Source organism: Daphnia pulex, chromosome 1 (genome assembly GCF_021134715.1).
Source record: "Daphnia pulex isolate KAP4 chromosome 1, ASM2113471v1".
In the NCBI taxonomy this organism is placed as follows: Eukaryota; Metazoa; Arthropoda; class Branchiopoda; order Diplostraca; family Daphniidae; genus Daphnia; species Daphnia pulex.
The window spans coordinates 891,063-914,742 of NC_060017.1; the positions used below are offsets into that span (position 1 = coordinate 891,063).

The 23,680-nt window shown below is 40.1% G+C and overlaps 2 protein-coding genes across 2 annotated transcripts; both read right to left on the bottom strand.

The window, feature by feature from the left end:
• Positions 1 to 1,456: 1,456 nt before the first annotated feature.
• LOC124192242 (zinc finger MYM-type protein 1-like) lies at positions 1,457 to 3,868 on the bottom strand. The gene has a single exon (XM_046585450.1). It carries the CDS (start codon positions 3,866 to 3,868, stop codon positions 1,457 to 1,459), a length of 2,412 nt encoding a protein of 803 aa, XP_046441406.1.
• Positions 3,869 to 10,398: 6,530 nt separating this feature from the next.
• Positions 10,399 to 12,522, bottom strand: LOC124195996 (protein PRRC1-like). Its single transcript, XM_046590776.1, has 8 exons — positions 12,370 to 12,522; positions 11,980 to 12,293; positions 11,607 to 11,904; positions 11,441 to 11,543; positions 11,270 to 11,354; positions 11,123 to 11,205; positions 10,864 to 11,053; positions 10,399 to 10,800 (listed from the first exon to the last, which is right to left on the bottom strand). The coding sequence occupies exons 2-8, from the start codon at positions 12,238 to 12,240 to the stop codon at positions 10,702 to 10,704; spliced, it is 1,119 nt and encodes a 372-aa protein (XP_046446732.1). The 5' UTR covers positions 12,241 to 12,293; positions 12,370 to 12,522; the 3' UTR covers positions 10,399 to 10,701.
• Between the last annotated feature and the right edge of the window lie 11,158 nt (positions 12,523 to 23,680).

Here is a 23,680-nt window from a genome sequence, read left to right on the forward strand (position 1 = left end):
ATCAGGAGAAAAAGACATTAACCGAACGGGAGTTGCAGTTCGTGTTTCCTAAGCAAGTTCATAACTATCGCTCGCATCTGAAAAAAGGGAATTTTTTTGTCACATCAAAATAATTTTCAAAATTTTCAAAATAAAAAAGTTACGTTACATCCATCATATCAAGCTGGTGGATCGCTTAACAGTGTGACCACACCAGCCCCTTTGAATTGCTGTAATTGGTTTGTACAACCCTCATTATTGTTAACTGGTATATTTTATTAATTTTTAGTTTAAAAGGATGGAACAATTCAAAAAATTGGTTGAAAACATGCTAAATGAACCCCAGGCACCAGAAACAATCGAAGAAAATTCATGCGAGATCCTTAATTGTGAGTTTTGATTTTGTTTGAATTCGAAATTCAGATATTGGGTGGAGCTGTTTAAGCACAGTCAGTCACGCAGACTAGAATAGGTATTTTAATTGGGAGTAAACCTTAATAAAATGGCTTATTGTAGATTTAATATAATTTTTTTCTTCATTATTACTGTTTCCCTTACTTTTGTGGGTCATGTGCTATTTTTTTTATGAAAAAAAAACTTTGGGTACCTTGCTTACTAGCGCTCTCACCCGAATTGCGTTTCATTCGAATTGATTCGAATCGATTCAACTTGAATTGCGTTTTTGAGATTTTCGAATATTCAGTTCAACTCGAATTGAAAAAAATCAAATTCATATTCATTTGAATTGTGATATTTTTGGGTAAATATTCATGGAAATTTACCTGAATATTCATTTCCCGATTCATGAATATTCATTGTGAATATTTACGAATATTTGGGTCAACGTGTCAAATTTGACAAAATTTTTGCAAAGTTGGAAAATTTTTAGTTTCAATTTCGACCGCTAGATGTGCCACGATAAACGAAGGGGAAATTTTTTCGATAAACGAAGGGGATGGGTATTGTTTGGGTTCTTTCAAACGGAAAAATAATCTATTATTATTGAATTATCAATAAATCAAGTCAGCGCCGGATTAGAGTTTGGCGGGCCCTGGGCAAAATTGATTTCGCGGGCCCTTTTTCCACTTTTTTCAAGAGATTTTCTATATCAACAAGCAAGACATTCAAAAGATGCTGAAAAGATTCTATTTTAGAACATACATTCAGATTCAATACACTTTTCAAATAAGTAATTTACGAACATTACCGCAATCACTAATTAAATTGGAACGGATCGAGATTTTCTACTAGCAAAATCACTGATAATATCATTGAAATCAATTTCGTTAAGTAGGTCGGACTCGATGCTCATCAAAGTTAAATTATTTAGGCGGTCTTCGGTAGTACTTGCCCGGCTTTCATTTTTGATCCGCTTGAGTTTTGAAAAGGACCGCTCTCCTTTACAGTTGGTTACCATCATGGACAAAAATATGCGAAGAGCAATCTCGATGTTCGGGAAAGATGATTCTAGACGATTTTATTTGATTCTTGAATACAGAGTCTCAAACAATGTTTTCTTGCGGCCTTCAATATTAGGAGATGATTCTTTCTTCTGTCTTTCTTTCACTTCGTCTTCAACGTAATAGACAAATTGCAGACATTCTCCGTAAAGATCCGTTGGATCTACATCACCACAATAAAATCCTGCGAGCTGTTCACATTTGCTTTTGATATCAGCGTTACTCATGTTGTTTAATTGTGTCAAAAAAAAGAAACGGTCGTTAATTCGCTCGTAAGCGACGCTTCGCGTAGATAAACCCTCGTTGAGTGAATCAAGGATTGGATAGAAGACTTCGACTCGGAATTTTGTATCGCCAGTTAAATAAGCGTCAATAGAGGGTCCTTCATTACGTGTTACACGAACACTTCGCTTCTTCGCTCGTTGAGTGGTAAAACTGTATTCAGCCAGGGGTCTTTTTTCTTTAGCCTTCTCAACACAATCGTCGAAGTCGTCTCTCACCGATTGAACAAAAGTTTTCAAGGAATTCATAAGCGACACTATATCGGATAAATTTACGTCCTCGGATTGTAAAGTCTTGCTTACCATGTTGAATCTTGAGAGAATGCGGTTCCAAATTGAAGTCAAAATAACATTTTCGAGTTTATCCATTTTAGAAGAAAGTGACTTGGCTTCGATGATCGTTTTTGGTTCCTCTTCTTCGTCATTTGCTATTAGGTTTAAAGCAGATTGGATTTCATTGTAGCCACTATCAAGAGCGCTTACTGCATCGGCATGAGCTGACCATCGTACATCAATGAGTCTCTTAAGAACCACTTTACCTCCAAGGGCTTTACACAAAATATTCCATCGATGCGGAGAAGCTGAAAAAAATACGTATAGGTTTTGTACAAACAAAAAATACGCCACGACGACGAAGCAACACTCTGCCGCTTTTAATCCAATCAAATTGAGAGAATGTCCACCACACGGCACATATTCCGCTTTTTCATTAACCGCTTTGATGCGAGCCTGCAGCCCGTTGTACTGGCCCGACATATTGGATGCATTGTCATACGACTGTCCTCGACAGTCCATCACATTAATTTTGTAGGTCTCTAAAAATTTCAAGACACAATCGGCCAGATATTCGCCAGTGTGACGAGCAATCGGAATAAACTTAACAAATCGCTCAACTGGTCCATCTTGTTTCACGTAGCGGAAGGTGAAAGTTAACTGATCGATGTGAGTTACGTCTGGGGTAGAGTCGACACTTATTGAAAAGTACTTGCTTTCTTGAATTTCTGCTACGATAATTTTCAACACTTTTTGTCCCATAACATCAATAAACTCATTACAGATGGTCGACGATAAATAAGAGGGAATCCCACGGCCTGCATTTCCATATTTCTTGATATGCTCATTTAAGAAGGGATCAAATTGAGCTATCAGTTCCAAAGTTCCAAGGTAATTTCCATTGCGAGTGGAACCTATTATTTCATCGTCACCACGAAAGCCGAGTCCTCGATTAGCCAAAAATTTTATCGTTGCAACAATTGGTTCGAGAACTTGAATCCAATAATTTCGTTCTTTTTCATACTGTTTAACTAATTCACAATCGACACGACGTACTCTTGAAAGTGAGTTGCGTTCGATGTAAGTGCGGATACACTTGACGTGGTGAGCACTTTTTTCGTGACATCCAAGCATAGTCGAAGCGTGTTTCCAGTCGGCAAATCCTTTACAAAACTGGTTTTCTTCTTTAGAAAATAGAACGCACACAAAACAGTAAACACATCCTAGCGATGGCGAGTAGATTAACCAATCTCTAGCCACAATTTCTCCATTTGGTAATTTTCTTTTGAACGAATCGGCATTTAGTTTACGATTTACCTTTTTGCCTTTGGCGTTGTAAACTCGCTTTGATTTCAAGAAAGCACCGTCATTGTTTTGACAAGCAATCGGACCTTTTTCAATCCAAAAGTCAACTAGTTCGGATGAAAAGGGCAGAAGCCACAAGCCGGGATCAGATGATTGATTACAATCCAAATTCACTAAAGCACATTCCGAGTCGGACACGTTGACAAGAGTGGAACACGGGCGACTAGCATTAGAATAAACACTTGAAAGAGACATCGTGTCGTCAGATGAATCATCACTATCGGCTCCATTATCACTATCCACGATAGGTGATATTGATAAATCAATATCATCGGCTGACTTCTCAGAATCTCGGGCGTTGCTCGTTGAACTGGAGGCTATAGGTTCAGGTGTAGGCGTAGATGAAGTGGGACGAGAGTAAAATTTAGTCAGTTTTGGCAGAGTTTTTACAAACTGATCATGTTTATCCCTCTTTGCACGTTTTTGACACCCACTTTCTATGTGAGCACCAACTGTTTTAACTCTTAGTCTTTCTTCGACTCCTTTTTTCTTTTCACCCTTGCCAGACATGCTTCTTCGTGTATAGTTACGCTTAAACTGAGGCAATTACAGGCTTACAGCGATTCACTTGATGACGACGTACTAAAAAATCAAGTTCGAACATGTTCTCGTCAACGGAAGTCTCAAATCGGCCTCGGGGAGTAAAGGGTTAGAAGTAGAACTAAGAGGTAGGGTTAGAATCAGAATTTTGAAAAAGGCCTGTAGGCACATTGAGTCACTGACGGCTTTACGTATGAGTTATGAGTTAAAGATGTTTTCTCATTTCTTTTTCACCTCCTACATTTCCGAAAATAAATTTATTACAATTTCACATATTTATAAAAATTGGCGGTCAAATTTTTTTCGGAAATTTGGCCGCGGCGGGCCCTTGAATCCGCGGCCCCTGGGCCTTTGCCCACAGTTGCCCATTGGCTAATCCGGCACTGAATCAAGTCGATTTAAGTTATATTCTGCTGCAATTTATTTAAAAAGTTAAAATTATGAATGTTTTAATGTAATATTTCTTGCCTAATCAAAAAAAATTATTTTTCTTGATTTCATTCGAATCGATTCGAATTCCAATCGAATGTTTGAGTTGTTACATGTTTGAGGAGGAGTGTTGTGATTTCATTTGCAACCATGCAACCTTAGATGACAGCACCATAGATGGCAGCACTCGTGATGCGGGAGATACCTGGGCGTTCTCTTATCAAATGAGTAGGCCTTTCCGTTTCCTACTCTCTCTCACTTGCCTGTTCGCACCACGCTGACAAACAGCTCTCTCGTGAAAAGCATTCTGAAACTATTTATCAGTGCCAGCTCCTACAGCTGGCGGGATTGATATTTCGTTTGCTACGCAGCAGCCATCTCTGTATCGTGAATCATTCTCACTGTGTCCTTAAACTTTTTTTCCTGATCTGATCTACCTTTAAACGTCTCTGGCGTGTATTGAGCTGATCCGGTTTTCTGTGTGTATTTCATCCGAGTCCATTGGACTCAGATAGTTAAATATTTATGTTCAATCTATGTCGTATGACATGATGACAGGACATAATTATGAAAAGTAGCTTAAGTTTGGTTCTCTGATATTCCATGATGGTGAATCAGAATCCCATGCCACCAAAACATAGAGGAAACATGGCAGAGAGGATAGAGTTTGAAAATAAAGTTAAGTACCAATAGTGCAAATTTACCTTGTACGAGTCAATATTTAGACACAAGGTACTTGATAATCAATATTGAAAGTTTTTGGGGGGTTTGCCATCTCTTTTCATAAGATTTCGGCGGTCCTTAGAAGGACCTTTTGAAAGGAAGGAGTTAAGAACTGCCGAAAGTAAGAGAAATAATAAATTTCAACAAGAATCAGGAACAACAAAACAATCAAGATTTTTTCAGTAAATTTTAAATCAGGCAATCAGTATCTCAAAGAGCCTGGTCCCTTGACTCACGGCGCCGTGACGCCTCCTACGCCTCGACTGGCGCCTCCTCTCGCGCCTCCTCTGGTGTCTCAGCATTTCAACAACAGCAGGAACCAAAGTTTTCACATTTGGAGGTTCAACAACTTGGGTATTTGGAGGTTCAACAATAGCTTGGATTGCTTGGGGCTTTAGATAGACGTTAAGTGTTTCCCCCGAGAAATGAAGGAATACTCGATCAAATTGCATGCGGAAGTACGGGCACGACCAACTTTTCTCACACCAGCGAAGCAAACACAAAAAGCAAAACAAATGCCCGCAATGGGTCGTGGAATTTTCAACGGTTGAGCTTAGGCATATCCCGCACTTTCCACAATCAAATTTTTGGATCCTTCTTTGGAGCCATTTTAAATGTAGTCAGAACTAAAAATTTAAATAACAACAACTCCAAGACCGTAAAAATACCCAAGAAACTAAAATCAAATACTGAGACGTGAAATCTGCTTAACTTGAGAGAATTGATGCAGCACCTGACTGGACTCCTGACCAGGCGGGAAAAAAAGAAAAGTAATAGTGAAAGAAAACAGACCAAATAAAGTTGTTGTTGTTGGGGAGGGGGGAGAAAATTGTAATTTCAGGCATCTTTTCCTATATCTTGCCATGGACGAGACACTCTTTAGGTGGAGATACCGTGGCTTATACCCGTGTTGCTGCGTCTTTCATTTAAAACGTAGTTGGTCGATGATGCCGGTGATTTTAAGAAAGGTGATCACTGCGTTGTTTCCCACTTCGTTCGCACACAGTAGTTCTCTGAGAGATAGGATGGCTGGCGAGTCCGCTGCTTTCATTGCTTCTCTCTCGTCTAAATATAGTGGGCAGTGGAGAAGGACGTGTGGCACATCTCTTTGTTTTGACAGTAATCACACTGGCCTGTTGGGTGTTTTCCCTGCTTAAATAGGTTTTGGTTGAGTCGAAGCTGATCACATCTCACTCGTGTCAACAATACTTGTTCTTTGCGTGTAGATGCCCATATCTTCGATCTTTCATTGACGTTTGAGGTGTGACTTCGGTAGAAGCTGCTTGCCTTTGATGCATTAATCCATCTTTCTTGCCACATTCTTCTGCCATGTGATTCCAATCTTGAAAAACTTCTTGGATTTTTTTTAGAAACCCTTCGGGTAATTGTATTTTCCAACCCCAACTTTTTTCAAATACAGATATCTTGAAAGGATTGCTTTTTTAGGGCCTCTTCTCTGAGTCTGTTCCTTATGCCAAACTCTTCCACCAGGGAGCCACCAATTTACCTTTCCTTGTCTTTTTGCAGGGGATTGATTTTTCCGCACATTTTATAATGGCTTTCGTTACCTTTTCGGCGAATTTGTCAATGTCTTTACAAATAAGGCTGCTGTTTATTTTTTTTTCCGGCCAGGCGCTTGAATTTTTCCCAGTCACCTCTTTCTAGGTTCCATTTTTGTAAAGCCAGCGATTAATTTGTCAGAACTCGTCCACTTATGCTGAGCGTAATTGGGAAATGATCACTCCCAATGCTTGACGAGTAGTCCACCGCCCATTTGGTTTTCCTGGCAATATCCGCCAAGGTAAACGATGGATCAATTGTTGACAGTGTACCTCTATCACCTATTCTTGTTCCGCTGCCATCGTTAATCAGTACTGAATTATTTTGCTCAATAAAATTTGCAATGATTTCACCTTTTCTGCCGATGCGTCTTACTCCCCACATTGGATGGTGTCCGTTAAAGTCTTCACAAAATAAAACAGGTTGTAGAAAGTTGATTAAAAATCTCCTACGACGTTTTCTCGTCAATTAATTGTTCGGCACAATATATGTTGCAAATCGTGATTGGAGTTGGACGGGCAATAATTTGGACGGCCATGCACTTTATACTTGTAACAACGTTCTGAGGATTCCATTCTAATTCTTGGCAAACAAAAATTTCGACCCCTCCTCCCTGGCGATTCTGCTCTCGACATCAAATCCTTTCAACACAAATGATTTGTTTTGGTTTAGCCAGGTTTCTTGAACACAGATCCCCCGAGGAGAGGGCGTTTGTTCTTCCAGGTATCTTTCTAGTTCTGCTTGGTGGGCCGGTAGGGAGTCCGCATTCCATTGAGTGTTGTTTATAGCTGTCGTTGTTTTCGTGCGTGCTTTTCCGCTCCGTCAACTCTGCGTTTCTTGTTTGACTTTGCTTTCCTTCTTTTTTTAAGAGATGAGGCATGGTGATCCTATTCTGTTGCTTCATTGTCTGAAGAGGGGTCATTTGATGATGTTTCACTGATGATATCGATAACTGTTTTTGCTGTTTATATCACCTCATTTATCGCCGGTCTGGCACTTTCTGGGCATATTGCTTGAATAACTTTAATTATTAAGTTAAAAACCGCATTCAGCTTTCTTTCGAGGGCAGTGTTCTTGCAATCCATTTGGTTTTTCTCGTCGATTTTGCTTGTCTTGGGATCTTTTGGGTTTTTCTGTGTTGAGGCTTGTGCTGGGGCAGCTTGACTGTAGTCTTCCTGCCTAATTGATGGTCTTCTCTCTGTCATGACTCTGCCGTTCTTTTCCACTGCATCTGCAGATATCACTTCTGCAAAGGTCTTCCCTTTTTGAATTATATTTGCTGCTTCCTCTCGTGTTACCTTTTGGGTGGTTTTCACGTGTATAATTCTCATTGCTTATTTTCTTTTGGGACAGCCTCCCCCATCCTGCGCTGTGAGCGCCACTGCATTTGGGCATTCTTGAATTTTGTGATTTTTTCCACATCGGGCACAACGTCTTCTTCCGTTGCACTCCTCAGCCTTGTGGTGGAATCGGAATAAGCAGTTAAGGCATAAATAAACATATAAAATTATATTGGGCCTAAATGACATTCCATTCCGCCCCTCAGGCCCAATTTTTTCGATGTTCAGGCCCAATGAGAACATGCTTGGACTCTTGGTTATTCATTGAGGCTGCATTTTCTGCAATATTCTGCAAAATTAATTCTCTGTGATAACATGTTATCGACTTTCAATATATAAACGACAATTCAAAAATAAATTGTTTTTTATTTTATTTTTTTATATGAAGCCGCGGTATTTTTTTTTAAATATAAGATAAAATGAAAATTATATCTTCTGAAGTATATAATAAGATATTACAGGTCGCCGATCAAATTCATTGTGATCACATTTGCTAAAGTCTCGTTTGTGTTATTACTGCCATATAGCTAAGCATATTTTATAGGGCTCTTTCACATCTGTTTTATTTAGCCGATTTATCTGGCAACGCAGCATGGCTCTAGACTTATTTGAGGGAAGAACGGGGAGAAGAGGGAGAATGGGACGAGTGGGAGGGAGGAGGGCGTACGAAAAAGAAGGGGACCCACGTTTCCTCTTCTCCCCCATTCGTCCCATTCTCCCTCTTCTCCCCGTTCTTCCCTCAAATAAGTCTAGAGCCATGCTGCGTTGCCAGATAAATCGGCTAAATAAAACAGATGTGAAAGAGCCCTATAGATTGTGAACGTGCAGCCTTGCAGCATTCCAATTTCTACTACTTCTCGTTTAGATTAGCACCTTTTATTGAATCTCCAATTCTTTTACGCATACGTTCGATTCTAGGAAAATTAGGGTGCACGACAAACATAATGAATTCTCTCCGCACTACGATTTAAAAAATTCGGAAATAAGGCTAGCGATGCGTTCCGGATGGGTCAGATGAGTGTGATGTTTTTCTTCTATTTCAACGTAACGAACACTTTTAGAATTTTTCTTAAGGGCTTCTATGTGCTCTATTTGATCCTCGATACTTTCGATATATAAGGACCTTCCGGACCTACAATTAATTTTATAATTAATAAGTTACTTTTTCTGTGATAATCACTTGATCTTGTTTTGGGCAGAACTACAAGGGGGTGGCATGCAAGCACCGGTCTCTACTAAACACATAGCCTCCGTTCACTTTCTTGAGACTGTGGTTCAACATAACTTTACAAACTTTCCTGATAAGGGATCCAAATGAACCATTGATGCTCTTCTCTATTGCTGTCCGTACGTAAATAGGTTTTTCAGGGCCTTGCATGATTGCATTTTCGTATTTCAAAAGCGATGGTTTTTCTTAATCTCAAATTCATTGTTTCCGCCCTAGTAGTTGAAACTCTCACAATATCAACATTTACAAGTTTAACTACCTTCTCAGGAAAGACGCCGGCGTATAAAATAGCCATGCAGCCTCCCAAGCTTTGTCCAATGAATGAAAATATGTCCCATTTCAAATTGTTGTAATATTCTCTCAATAGCTAAAAGGCAATCCATGTGATACATACAGTGATACATAATATCTCTTGGAAAATAATCACCAAGTCCATGACCCAGGATATCAACAGCGACTACTCTCAAATTGTCTGGAAGCATTATTGGAATCAAATTATCAAATTGCCCGCATTATCCAACCGTGTAAGGCGAAAACGGGTTTCTCATTAGACGGACCCCAGATTTTAGCAGGCCTTTCAAATATGAGATATTAGTCTCAAAATAAATAGTTTTGGAATATCATAAATATTTACCTTCATATGTTGGTAGTTATTTTGACCAATTAAAACTATTGTGATAGGGAATGGTTAGGTGAGTTGGATGGGTCGTCGCTTGATGTGCATGCCATCTTGAGACCCGAGTTCGATTCCCCGTTTGATAAATAATATTATTCTGAAATCCGCCAGATGGCAAATTGAATGTGTTTACGAGTTCGTTGTGATTCTGATGTCGTGAATGTTCAATCCGCGTTCGTTCCCGAATTCGAAGCGTACCGGCAGAGAAGTCAGGCATAGGTTGAATTGACGACTCGTCTTCGGACGACGTTTGCATCGTCAGGACATTAAGTCAAGCCGCTTGATTGAACAATGTAACTGAATATAGTTGAACCTCAGGTTTACTAAGATCAGGTGTTGTCCCAACAAGAAAGAGCTAGGCCAGAGCGTAGTACAGAATAGTATTTGGCTCCTCCACATCAGGTTATATTTTTTTTAAGCAATGAAAGAGAATTTTTAAGTAGGAATTTCTACTTCAATTTTAAATGTTTACTTTAATTTTTAAGTAGTTAGTTTTCAAAAGATTTTTAAAATTTTCAAAAAACGAAAGAAAACATTAGGAACATTCGTATAAATCTCTTTTATTTAATAGTACAAATACTTATTTTCTTTATTTGATTGGGTCTCAAATGTGAGGACCGAATACGATAGCCGATAGGATCGAAGAGTTGTGATAAAATGCAACTTTCCTTTCTTCAACAACTATTACGAAAAACGTTACAGTATCCCACCACAAAAATGACCATATTATATATGGTCAATAAAGAAGCGTGACGAATGATAACACAGTATTTAAATGGATACCAATTTCGCAGAAAACCACCGATGCCCCAAAATGAAAACGCTACATTTTAAGGGAATTTCATTATTAAGACTTGTAACTACTGGCTAAAGTCTTTGCCGCCAATAGAAGAATGTCGCGACGGGAGATTCCGGTTAACGCCACTTGCCATTCTGTGGCCGATACCTGTATTTTTAAAAATTATCAATACATAGTGAGGAACGCAATTAAATCAAATTGAACTGTTACATTAAATTCTTCAGCAACCGCTTGTCCTACAGTAACGGCGAAACCAGATTGACGTAAAGGGTATGAGTCGGTTGTACAACTACGCATACGTGCAATAGCGTTTGCAGGGACCATTAATGGCTGTGAAAACACTTGTACGCAGACGTTACGTACAGGATCTTCTAACAGTAGACAATTCATTTCGAACCAACTTTAGAAAACAAAATAGATTATTAGCAATAAAAAAAGTTCGCCGACTTTTCTATTTGTATTATTATACTTGTCGGTAAAGAGTTCAACAACGAATCCCTCAACGGCTACTACGGGCTGCTGAGGAAGAATTGATCCACCAGTTCGTAAATTCTAAATAGATTTTTTAAATTCTAAAATTTCGGATATGATTGATTATTTTTATTGAATGAAATACCGTTATCCTTTCTCTTGCAGCTTGTAACGCACTGGCAAATCCCACTGGTTGTGCTGCCACACTAGCACTTTGAGATTCATAACCTCTGCAAGTTAAAGAAATAGATATAATACAGAAAAAAAAGAAAGAATTGAAACAACAGGATTAAATTTTTGTTAAAATGATTCTTACTTGACAGTTGCCTTTCCAAAAACTGTTTGAAAAGCTTCTCGGACTGAACTAACTTTTAGCTCTTTTGAAGAGGCGACGGCAATATCGATATCACCACCGGAATCTTTCAATGAAAATTCAAATACAATGTGTTCCAAGAATAATAGTATAGATTTGAAGCACTCACATATGAATTCCTTCATTTGGGGATCTAAAGTTGTAATCATTGTATCTACTGAACTTCTAGCCTTTTCAGCCACTTTGGCTAAAATGGATTTCCCTGGCATAGCTTCTTTCATCCATCCAAAGAGTCCAGAACCTTTGTTGGGAAGGTCATTGAGAGGATCGAGGATATCCCTCACATTTGCAGCTGTGGGGCTTTCCAGAACACAGATTTCTAAAGCAGATGTACTAGCTGCCATATTTTGTTGTGTTTCATTCTCTGTGATTGGTGAAATTGGAAGCAAAATGGGAAGATTCAAACCCTGAATAAAGTGTTAAGCAGATAGACATTCACACTAATGTGCACATTTGCAATAATTATCAAATTACAGACTCACAGTTTGTGGTTGATGAAGTCCAGATGAGCCTGTAGGCGTAAAAAATTGTGAATTGGCCACAGTTGGGGTGCTTGTTGTGGGAAACAGTTGCCCGACAGGCAAGGCTAAAGTAGGAGGTCCAGCCATCAAGTTCAATGGAAGACTTGTGGGAGGATTTATCCAGGCGGGTAAAGGAGTGGGACCTTCATTGACTGCGTCTTTTGGTTTGTCAACTAATTCGAATCCGTTTTCTCCATCCTCTTGTGCTGTTGGGTTCAACATGTTTCAACAACGCGTTGATTCGACGCTTTTCATGGGCTATTTGTCAACAAAACCTGAAGTACAATGAAAAGCAAAAGTAAAAATATATGACTTAAGTGAACTTATTTGCTCAAACGACAAACGAAATACCTTTTCAGTGACAGATAAACAAATAAAACACGAGTACAAAAAGCTCAACGAGTCAACGTCATGAATTTATCAAGGTTAAAGTATCGCGATACCTGAAATCACATCGATTGACGATACTTCAATGTTACTGCGCGTGACATTTGAATCTGGTCTAAATAACGCAATCAACGCCATATCCGATTAGTATCTAGTATTTATGCGAGCTAGAAGTGGTTCGGTGACATCGAAACTAAGTTAAATTTTAAAAATAAAACCTTTTGGTCTGGGAAAAAAATTCATCATTCCTTACTTTGGAAAGCCTTGCAGTTTACCGTATTATGCATATTAGTATTGAGCAATTCTTGCAGTACTAAATAACAACAACGAGGAAGTAATATTATCGTAATCTATCGACTATTGTGAGTCGAGTCACCATAAATAAACTGACACCTGGGAATATCGTTCAATCAGAGTAAGGGAGATGGGAAAAATGGCATAAACATCTCGGATGCATTTTTATTATTGGCAACATTCGTTCGGATAAATTCGGCTGTGACGGGCGGCAGGAGATTTATGGAATATCCTGCATGTATAAGATTTAGAAATCATATAATATAAAGTCTCTGAGGTTGCGACTATTGAATGCGTAAATCACTTTCCCTTGGTCCGTTTCCAAGATAAAAAAACGAAAAAAAAAAAAAAAAAAAAAACGAAAAATGATTGGGATTGGTGTGCTACGATGTTAATTGCTTCGGACGTGGTTGATTAAATAGAAGAAACCACTAATAACACGCCCGTCGGCACCAGCAGTAAATATCGTACGGAATAAGATTTTATTTGGGTTTCTTGATCACAAGGCACTCCTATTCTTGATCGTCAAATCTATTTTTGGTGGAAGAGACTTAAAGATAATTAGAGAACGCCAACAGCAGCAAAGGAGCCACGTGGCATTGCTTTGAGCTAACAATGAAATCTCATAATTACATCTTGAACATGAATCGCGGAAGTTAGTTTCACATCTCGTCCGATATATTATGTAAAGCGAAGGTCTATAGGAACAAAAGGGGGAAACTGTGAGTCCGTTGAACTTTTTTAATATTTCTAAGAAAATCCCGCCCGACTATACAATATCCGTTTCCTCCGGTTTCCTCCACAACGTCGCCCGTTCCCCTCGCTTTTCAATAGGACACGTTTCTTTCTGTAGGGGGGTGGGGGGGAAGAGTATGCCGACTCGTGAATGTACATCACAAGTTTAATAATACAATCAAATGAATGCAGCTACTACAACAAAAGAAGATGAATAAACGAAGGAATTGAATTCTAGTTAGATGCGTATGCTGTTTGCCTTGAGTATGATATCCATCTGTATTTATAATCCTGGGAGAGATTTGGAAAGTGTTGCTCTCTGCCGAATGCGGCCGAATGAATGAATGAATATTGCAAGATATAAATAACCCGGCCTGGCACCCGAGAGCCAAAGGTATTTTGAAAGAAAAAACCGAGAGAACCAAAGGGGGAGGGGAAAAAATCAAATGTGCTTCTGCTGCTGCATCATCGTATAGTTGGAAGGAGAATAAGAGGATTAAGCAGCCCAGCAACTTTATCAATAATGGAAATAATGCACAATACACAGAAAGTCGGCCCTGTTTAAAGATGTACTGCTCCTGGCCCCTGATCCACCGAGTCTTTAGCTATTCAACGACATTTTTGGCGTAGCTAAAAACGGGGCAGGGAATAATTCACATGATCTAACTCGGAATTAGATCATCAGGTCTTTTATTTGTTAGTCCCACTTTTTTAAGTGCACGGTGAGTTATAATGCGACACATGTTATGGGCGATCGATCGAAATGCAGAATTGAACAGGACGATATTATTTTATTACGAGCAAGATAAATAAAAGTTATACGGCCAGCCTCGTCTGTAGATTTATGCCCATTACTTACTAGTCCGACTATACTCCACTGCTCCGCTGCAAAATGTATAGGATTTCGAAAAAAGTGCTCTTGGGCGCCACTTCGGACAGCCCTTTGGCGCGTGTTATTATCTGTCCGCTCCTTAATGGCCGTCTTTGCTGCCGGACTCTTATGGCAATCTCTGGTTATTCGGCCCCTATATTACTACATAGATTACCTAGCCCACCAATGTTGATCCATATATATTTCATGGCAATCATTGGATATGCGGATGAGAATGTTGATTGTATGGAGAAAGAAATGACAGGGTCTTGAATAGATTTCCCATCAGCATTCGGCAGCAGCGCCAGATATGATGAAGGACTGTCAAAGTAAATTTTCTCTTCGCACAGCAGATTGATGGATGAAACGACGTCAACACGTCATATTACAATCGCCGTATAATCATATCCGCGTAAAATATTATATAGGTGATTCCAGGGTAGTATGTGATGTATATACGCCGGCCCATTAAATCTATTATCTCTCCTTATTTTGGCATTGGCTTTCACGCCGGGCAGCATGGAACAGAAGAATTGGATCATTCTGAGGCCACTCTAATAAACATTTCTAGGGCATTACTTGTATATGTACGTATGCACATCAAATAAAGAGCGAGTCCATATAAGTCAAAGTCGTTTTGGAGGGGCCAGAAAATCTAATTTGACTGGGCTCTGCATCTCAGCCGGGGACTGGCTGGGGACGAATAAGAATTACAGTCGATCCAATAAAATTCACACTTTTATAGGGGGGGGGGACACAACAGACTAGACGAGGAAATAATATAAAATCTATATAAAATGGACGGTGCGTATTATTGGTTAAGCTGCTAGAGAGTAGAGGGGGGAGACTTATTCCCAATCGCAATTTGTGTTATTCTTATCATTCAAATTGAATGATTCTATTCCGTCACTCGACGAAATGTCACCAGCAGTTTCGTCTGTCATAAACTGTACATCCATCAGGCATCTACAACAAAGAATGGCTTACAGAATGTTGACGACTAATGATCTCCCGATGAATCATCAAAGCAATCGCATCAACTCGTCCCGACGACGTCGCCCACCCACTGATGCTGATGAATCGCATCCGACGTTTTTCGAGGGCCCAGCAACTCGTCATTTCTAGTCGACTTTGATTATCTTAATCCAGATTGTAATAGATGATTAGATCTATACTTTCCAGGTTATGGGGTGAAGTATGAAATAATGCGAAAATAAATATCGAGTGAATGCGCGCAACACCGGCGCAACAAATATTTGAATAAGTGAAAATTCCAGGTCACGTCTGAAGTTGAAAGGAGAATTTTCTTGTAGCATTTCGGCGTAATGTGGCGGCACGGGAATAACAATGTATCGGGAGGTTCCCGCCGGCTCGTCGCACATAACAACAGCACACCACCACCCGTGCGTATGCCATCGCCACTCTGAGTCGCTATTGGCTGACAACCACAACCCGGCAATGCCTATACGTGACGACGTGGGAGATGTGCACGGTGCGCTATTAATAAGACGACGACGACGGCACTTTTCTGCTCGCGTTTGATGCTCAGTTGAAATAAAACGACAGTGACGACCTTTTTGCGAGAAAATTTATTTCGGGCTGATGGATTACCAGGAAAAATCCATCAGGATTCAGGAGGCGCGACAATATATCCAGCACCCATCATTCGCAGCCCATCTCTCCCATTTGCTGCTTACATTTCCTACATTAGGTGTACATGTATGGTGGAGCTTTTTACTTGCGCGTGACATTTCCGCGAAAAAAGGCGAATGATGTCGTCCACAATTGTCGCGCGTGGAGGCAACATCACCGGAATTTTCGCCTCGTACTTTGCATATTTCAATTTTTTGTTTTGTTTTGTTTTGTTTTGGGATGTGTCGTTCGAGATGAAGGATAGAGGCAAGAACGTGCCCGACTGACTAGGCTTCTTGGGCGTCGTCGGATAAAAGAAAAGCTGAAATCGAGATGAAGGTTGCTGGTTCTCTTCTAATACTTTCAAGGTTTTCTCCGCAAAGAGAATCAAAGTGAGAAAAAATGGAATTTTGGTTTGAGGGTCCCGACAGTTCCTTTTGATGAGGCTTTATATGGGACCTTGTGCACGGCCGTGGACAGTGACGTCATCCGCCGTCCAGCCAGCAGCACGCGAGTGCAGGAATTTCTCCAATAATAAGCAAAAAGCCGCCAGCCGGAATTCAATATCTAGTCTCTCTTGTCAATCGTACAACATGCATTGTGGTGTGCAATTGCCTCGTCGTGTGCGACCTTTTGTTATGACTTTTATAAATTTCCAAAATTCGCACCATACCCTTTTAGATAATATTATTTGGGGACGATGTAGTACGACACCCACAGTCAATGCCAACCGCCTTCTCACATACTGATGGAGTTAAAAATCCGGAAGTGAAAGAAGGAATCGTTGAATGAGGATCAATATATTGTATATACGCGCTCTTGGCGATATCATAACAGCGCCATGCAGTTGTGCCGTGAGTGGCCATTCACCGACGACAAGGGTCTATATGGACGTTTCCATTTCAATTTACATCTCTCTATGTAGCCAGCACCGTCGTTCTACTATACCCGCGTGGATAACAACACCAGCCAAGCCAACTTGTCATACATCAAGTCAATCGATTCTCCATTTATTTTATGTCCTCGCGTCTATATAAATATATACTGATCTGCTGGGACAAACGTCGCCATTTCGCTTGCTCGCTGTGTGGGTCGACTACTGCTGGGTCGTGCTGTTGCCCACGCGGTAGTATATACACGGGCCAACGACGACGTATTGGTATTTACACATCGGGTTTTATATATTTGTATAGCTGTGCGGAAGTCAACGCGAGGTTTTATGGCGAGCGGAACAGCCGCGGAGGTCAATTGAATTTTCACGTCAATAAAATATGGGCGAATGCCGAAACGCTCAGCGGCCAGGAATTCCAATAATACGAAAATCTGATCAAAACGGCAGGTGGGGGCGTTCCAGTTTTTCCAATGAAATGAAAAAAGGAAAACACACATGTTATATTATATAGACACGCCCACATATTGCAGAGGCAGGAATAGCGATGCTGCTGCTGGACAGACATATAGGCTTTTTCTTTCTCCTTAATTTTGTCGAGATGCTGATGCAGCAGCCAATACAACAATAAATATACGCGCACAACAAAGGGAAAACGATCAAAAGGGTTTGCAATGCACATTTCAGAGCCGATCGGCGGTCTTTAAACTCTGTTGCATCTCAAAAAAGAATTTGACGTTCAATTGACAATGACGGAAGAAGCTGTGTAGCCTATAGGCTTCTTATATGCAATTGTGAAAACATGATGACGATGATGAAGCTGGTGGCCACTGTATAAATATAGTGTACCTTCACGTCTCTCTAAATTGATGACGAACCGTTATTTATATTATTATCATCATAAACTTGATTGGCAGCTGATGGGGACACGTTTTTTTTCGGTTGCTGGTGGATTGTTGTTCCGACAAGCGTCAACGACTAACAATGTTGACGTACTTGGAATCGGGGTTTTGTGTCCAAATAATTTTCCAAGGCAATAAATAAAGGCGAAATCAAAATAAATCGGTACACAATGGATGCTGACTGGATGTAGCTACTATATAAACCTGAACTCGTCTCTCTATGTATACATTTATTTTCTGCATTACTGGTATTATAGCGGCCGATTTATTGCCCGTGTGATTCGTGCCCGGCTACCGTGAGCGGGGCAACAGCCAACGGACGTTGCCGTTGAAAGATAATCCAACGCCCACCAAACCGCCGTTATTGGCGGAGATACGTCCGATCAATCGCTTTCTACCTCTCCCACCTCTTTGCGCTCATGTGTGATCCTTCTGATGTGTTCCGAGCACTAGTTTCTTTGATTCACGGTGAAAAGGGGTTAGATTTCTTCAGCCACAAGTCGGATTTAAGTATAGGTATATTATTATTATGCTGTCGTGTGTATTGCCTCAAGGGGAGCTTGTCGTTCTATTCGACATGGAATAAGCAGCAGCACTTGATATTTGCAAACTTCTCCGTCTAGGCTATAGATTTTAGTGGACTGGACACTTGATGAATAGCATCTACGCTGTCGGTTGAGGCAGCAGTTTATTGGGTGCGGTCAGCAGTTCCACCTTTTGTCTCCGTTATCTCTGCCTTCCACTATACTCAGCCGATTGAGTGGCATATCACATTTCTGCGCACTGCTGCGATTAAGAGGCGAATTCTTTCCTGATTGAAATACCCCGCCATGCATCCAACAGCGCAGAGATATACGTATAGCCAGGCGTCTTCAACACGGAGAAAATGTCTTCATCAACAGAATCTATCGTAATAACAAGCCCTTAATAAAGTGCTTCATTAACAAGCCTAGCTATAGCTGCTGCTGCTGCTACCGGCGGATGTATTATCATCTGGGGCTTGTTAATGAGAGTGAACCAACTCCTCCTCCCCATATAACAACATGCTCCACCAAAGACACTAGGAGGGTTGCTACATATTAAGATGGCGGAGGTGAACGGCTCGATGGCCGCCGCGCAATATATAAATACGCCCGATAATCGATCATTGGAATCAATAAATTATATAGGATTTTAAGAATGTAAGACGCGGGAGTAGATGTATCAATTGATTGACGCCATTCGCATTGGGGGGCGTCGTCTCGTCTTCAATGGCGACCTTTTATTGGTTGCACGGCCAATCCTCGTTCACCACTACAGCGGAATACATAAATAAAAGAAAAAAAAAGCACTCGAACGGATTGTCTCCAGTAAACAATTGAAGCGCTTTTCTATTTTCCGAAAAGCTGTTTCAGACTGGCAGGTAGAGTATAGCAGAGAGGTGTTATCGTGGATTTGATTTAGCTCATTGAATACTAAATCGTGGGTAAATGCCACGCTGCGCGAAAGTGTTTTGTTTACCTGTTACCGTAAACAGCACGTCGACGGATGCACCAGCAAGAATAGAGGAGGAGATGAGAGAGCATTCCGATGTCAGATAAAAAGGTTGAGCAACAGATTATATTGGCTCATGCAAACGATGAGCGACAGCCATAAAACTATGAGTGTGTTTGTCTATTTCAAATGGAACAATATCTTTGTGGCATTGAGTGAGGAAACAACATGCCGACATTAAATGTTGAAGAGCTGTTTGTGTATAGCTAATAAAACTCTTTTAATTTTGAAGATGCCAGTATTATCCTTCACCTGATGTGCTTCATATTCCTTTCATTCGCCGATGATGCATTAAAAGGTTGAACCGATTCAAATATGCTCGAAGGATATTGAAATACTGGTCGTCCCGCACACACATTTTGTCATTCACTTTTCTTGCTATACCGACGACGTGCTCGTGTCTCCCGACGACCAGCAGGACAACCTCATCACCAGCAGCTGCATCGGTATAATATCAGACAGCCACCAAGGATGGAATTCGCTTATTGCTTCTTCATTTATGCGATTTATTGATGATGATGGTCTTTGATTTGTTGCCTGTGATGTCGAGTAGCGAGCCGTTGCGACCAGCCAGCAGGAAAGACGCCAAATACTTGAGACATGGCGCCACAGCGCCGAAGGGAAGAAGAAATTCATTTGACAAATGTAAACGCATCAAAGAATTATAGAGGGCACCCACTCAGTGCGAAGGAGGAAATGATTCGCTCGAGAGGCGAGTCTTATATTTCCAGTCGCATGAGAAGAAGAAGGTGACGGTGAACGCCGTGATGACGGGCGGGCGGAGCGCATAGCTTCCAGTTCATCATAAACTCTTTGATAATCTCGCCGTCGTCCGTCATCAAGAGGAAGAGCACTCGAGATATTTGTGAGGAAATAACGTGCGGTTTCCCGTCAAGTTGATTTATCAAAAGGGAGCGGAGAATTTTCGACAAATTGGCGCATCGAAATCTCATCGACATATAATTAACGCGACAGGCAGATCTTCTGCATACACCAGCAAACCAATAATAATCATATCTTTATTCAAGTTTGCTGCTATACCAATTTCTTTTGAAGCTGCACGCTGTTAAATAAGCATCAACGCACGTGATATTGTCTGTCGGCAGGAGAAATATGTATTTATATATATATAGCTAGATGTGTCACCGTGAGATATATGTATTCAGCTGACAGCAGCGTCGCCGGGTGAAATAACAGCAAATAATATTGGCAATATCGCCAAAAGAAATTCCAATACATATGGCAAATATAAATTACGCGCTTGCCTTGTTGCCGCTGCTGGTGACATCATTCCGCCCGGCTGTAGTTTTACTCTGCCAAGTGAAATCTTTATGAATGGCAAATAACAAAGTGCAATGCTATATTGCATTAGATAGCGACGTCCGTTATTCCCCACCAACACCCCACTCGGTTTTCCCATGTCCAACAAAAACGGAAAAAGCAAATTCTATCCGAGTTATTGCGCTGCAATAAGGATCGCCGATGCCCAGCGGGAATCAATACTTCGCTTTTCCTTTTCTTTTAACACAGTTAAAAGCTGCTCTCCTATATCCACTGCTGCACTCCTTAGACTGTACAGTTTGGACAGGCAGAGCCTTTTAATAAAAATGGAGAGACGGACAAGTATAAGGGAGAAACGACGATTTGGCCAGATAACACAAACCGGCCATCAGTTTGATCGACAGCGTGTAGGAGCGAACGCAGCACAAAAAAGGGAGCTATCTATAAATGTTATTGGTTAATATCTATTCTCCAACGTGCTGGCCTGTCCATCTCTGTGTATACTCTGTGTACTATATATGGGCGAGCGCCCGGCGTATATAAAAGTTTCCTCCTTTCCCAATTGAGGCTATAGTCGAATGGGACAAGTGACGAGAATCATCTTATTACATTTTCTGTTACACAATTGCTTGGTTCTGTTATGTATGTGCGTTTCTCGTAGTCCAATAAAAGAAAAATGGAAATCCATAAAGACCCAAAGATGACTTATTTTCCATATATTACATACGGGGACGATTATTATTCCCTATATTTTTATAGGAGCCACTCGTCAACCGATTTGATTATTTATTTCGATTTATTTATCCTGTCCTATCCCCCTCTTACTAGACCTAAAATCTGAAGTATATATACCCGGCCATTTATAGAACGAAAAGCGGGCCATAATAATAAGAATTGAGCCACAGAAGAAAAGCAATTTTACGCCAAAAAAAAGGAGAAAAAAAAGAGGATCTGCCGATTTGCCATCTTGTTTTTATGTATGGGCAAATAGAAGTTATATAGCAGCAGGTCTAAATCATATAATAGGATATACGGAGAAAAGAAAATGTAGATTTTTTTTTTTTAAATATAATAAAACATTTTATGTCTGGTCCAACCGACGGTCCCTCAGCACAGCAGCAGCTTCTTTTGACAAATAAATATTGCCCTTGCTTATATAACTAAACTGATCTGCTGACCAGCATCGAATCAATGTATGTATAAAAGGCATCTTTCATCTCTTTATAGTCAATATGGGGCAGAGATTATGATATGGCTAACATCAAATAAAAACGCGGAAGTAAAAGATGAAAAGGCAATAACGGATCTCTCTATATCTATACTATAATATTGCACAGCGGAGTAAAGAATAAATGCTTTGAAAACGCTATTATTTTCTGTAGACCTATTTAGAAGTTTTAAAAAATAAGAGTTTCAACTGCGCGGTTTATCTTTGGAATTACAAAGAAGGGAGAGAGGGCCGCGGGGCGATTAATTCCTAGTAAACCAAAAAGATGTTTAAAATTTCCAAAAAGAAAATAAGAGCAGCCGAGCAGCCAATGACTACTAATAAAATCGCTTGTATTTAAAATTAGAATAGCCCAAGTTATACGGCATCGCAGCGTCGAATGTTATTGTAGCTGTTAACTGGTTGCCGCTATGGGAGAGGGGGGCTAGTTGGCAGATGGGGTAAGTTTGCATTTTGCTAGTTAGACCACTTACAGACGAAAACAAATCAAGCCTTTTACACCAAATATGAAAGACAACACCCAAATTGCTCATACAAAATTTCAAAAGTATACGACTTCCTTAACAGGAGTAATAGCAAAAAGGAAAAAAAAAACGGCAAAAAGTTTTTTTTTGCCTCTCAGCAATTTTCTTTTTTCTCATAGCAAAAAACTCTAAGAGTGTCAGAAAACCCAAGCAAACAAGAATTAATGTTTGTCTTATTTTTAATATAAACCCGACATTTCTACATTAAAAAGTTATTTAGTTATCAATTTATTTGTTCGAAAAGCACCCTGTGGGGTTAGTTGGCAGAAATTTTGAGGGGCATGTTGGCATACAGATTTCTCATGAGATGCTGAGATGCAAGTTTTCAAAATTTGACCTAGAAATTTGGAAGCAATGGAGAATCGTCACTTGCCAACTTACCCCGTAGTTGGGGCAAGTTGGCAGACTTTTTTTTTGCAGTTTTTCTCAATTTAACAATTTCGTGTAAATGAACATTGTAAACAAATACGATCAATTCATAAAGAATTGAAATCTGAATTTGATTCAATCATTCAATTTGCAAAACGTGTGGTCAAAAAATTCAAATAAATTCACAAAAAGTGACCCTGCCAACTAGCCCCCCTCTCCCCTACGCGGAGGAGCGACATCATATTCGACTCACCCACCTGTCCCCCTGTGTTTTATATAAATTTATAAACAACCTAACCTCTGACAACAACAACAAAAACTCCTCCCTTTTCGGATGACTCACGTTGACAAATTTACAAATAAACTATTCTTCGAAAAACAAAAACATAAAACCACGAAAAAGAACAAAAAAAATGTTTTTCATTCGACACGATATATCAGAAATATATTGGCCTTTATTTATCAGATATGAATAATCTTTAAAATATCGTATATTAACATCACTTCATTATTTAAAAATATCCCAATCATTATGCCATTATAGTAAAAGAATATTGGGTTCAGTACCAAATTATCTGAGAATCCATATATAATAAAACAGCAAGCTTTTGGGGGAGGGGCTTATTCATGTCACGGATAATGTCACGCATAATGTGTCAACATTTTGGGGGAGGAGCTTATTCATGTCAAAAGGGGGAGGAGCTTATCCTGCCCAAACATGCCCAAACAAATCACCGCCAGATGTCGTCGCCGTGATGACGCAATCTTTGATGACGCAACAACCAGCATCACCACCAGATGTCTATAGCATCGCCGTGATGACGAAATCTTCAAGTAAGGTACTGGGCAGATTTCCCACGATAAAATCTATTACGGGCAGATGATTAAGCTACAGAAAAGTGAATTGCAAAGGAGCCCGACTTTACGCTAGACAAAAGTTCCCCGGATTTGAACGGGGCTCAGATTACTCGTTCATACATAATGTAGAGGTTTAATATATTCCCACCTCTAATTTTA

Coding starts and splice junctions, on each gene's coding strand:
- LOC124195996 (XM_046590776.1), bottom strand. CDS start 12,240: ATGTTGAACCCAACAGCACAAGAGGATGGAGAAAACGGATTCGAATTA. Junction 11,905..11,979: donor GACTTCATCAACCACAAACT/GTGAGTCTGTAA, acceptor CACTTTATTCAG/GGTTTGAATCTTCCCATTTT. Junction 11,544..11,606: donor CCAAATGAAGGAATTCATAT/GTGAGTGCTTCA, acceptor TTTCATTGAAAG/ATTCCGGTGGTGATATCGAT.
- LOC124192242 (XM_046585450.1), bottom strand. CDS start 3,868: ATGTCTGGCAAGGGTGAAAAGAAAAAAGGAGTCGAAGAAAGACTAAGA.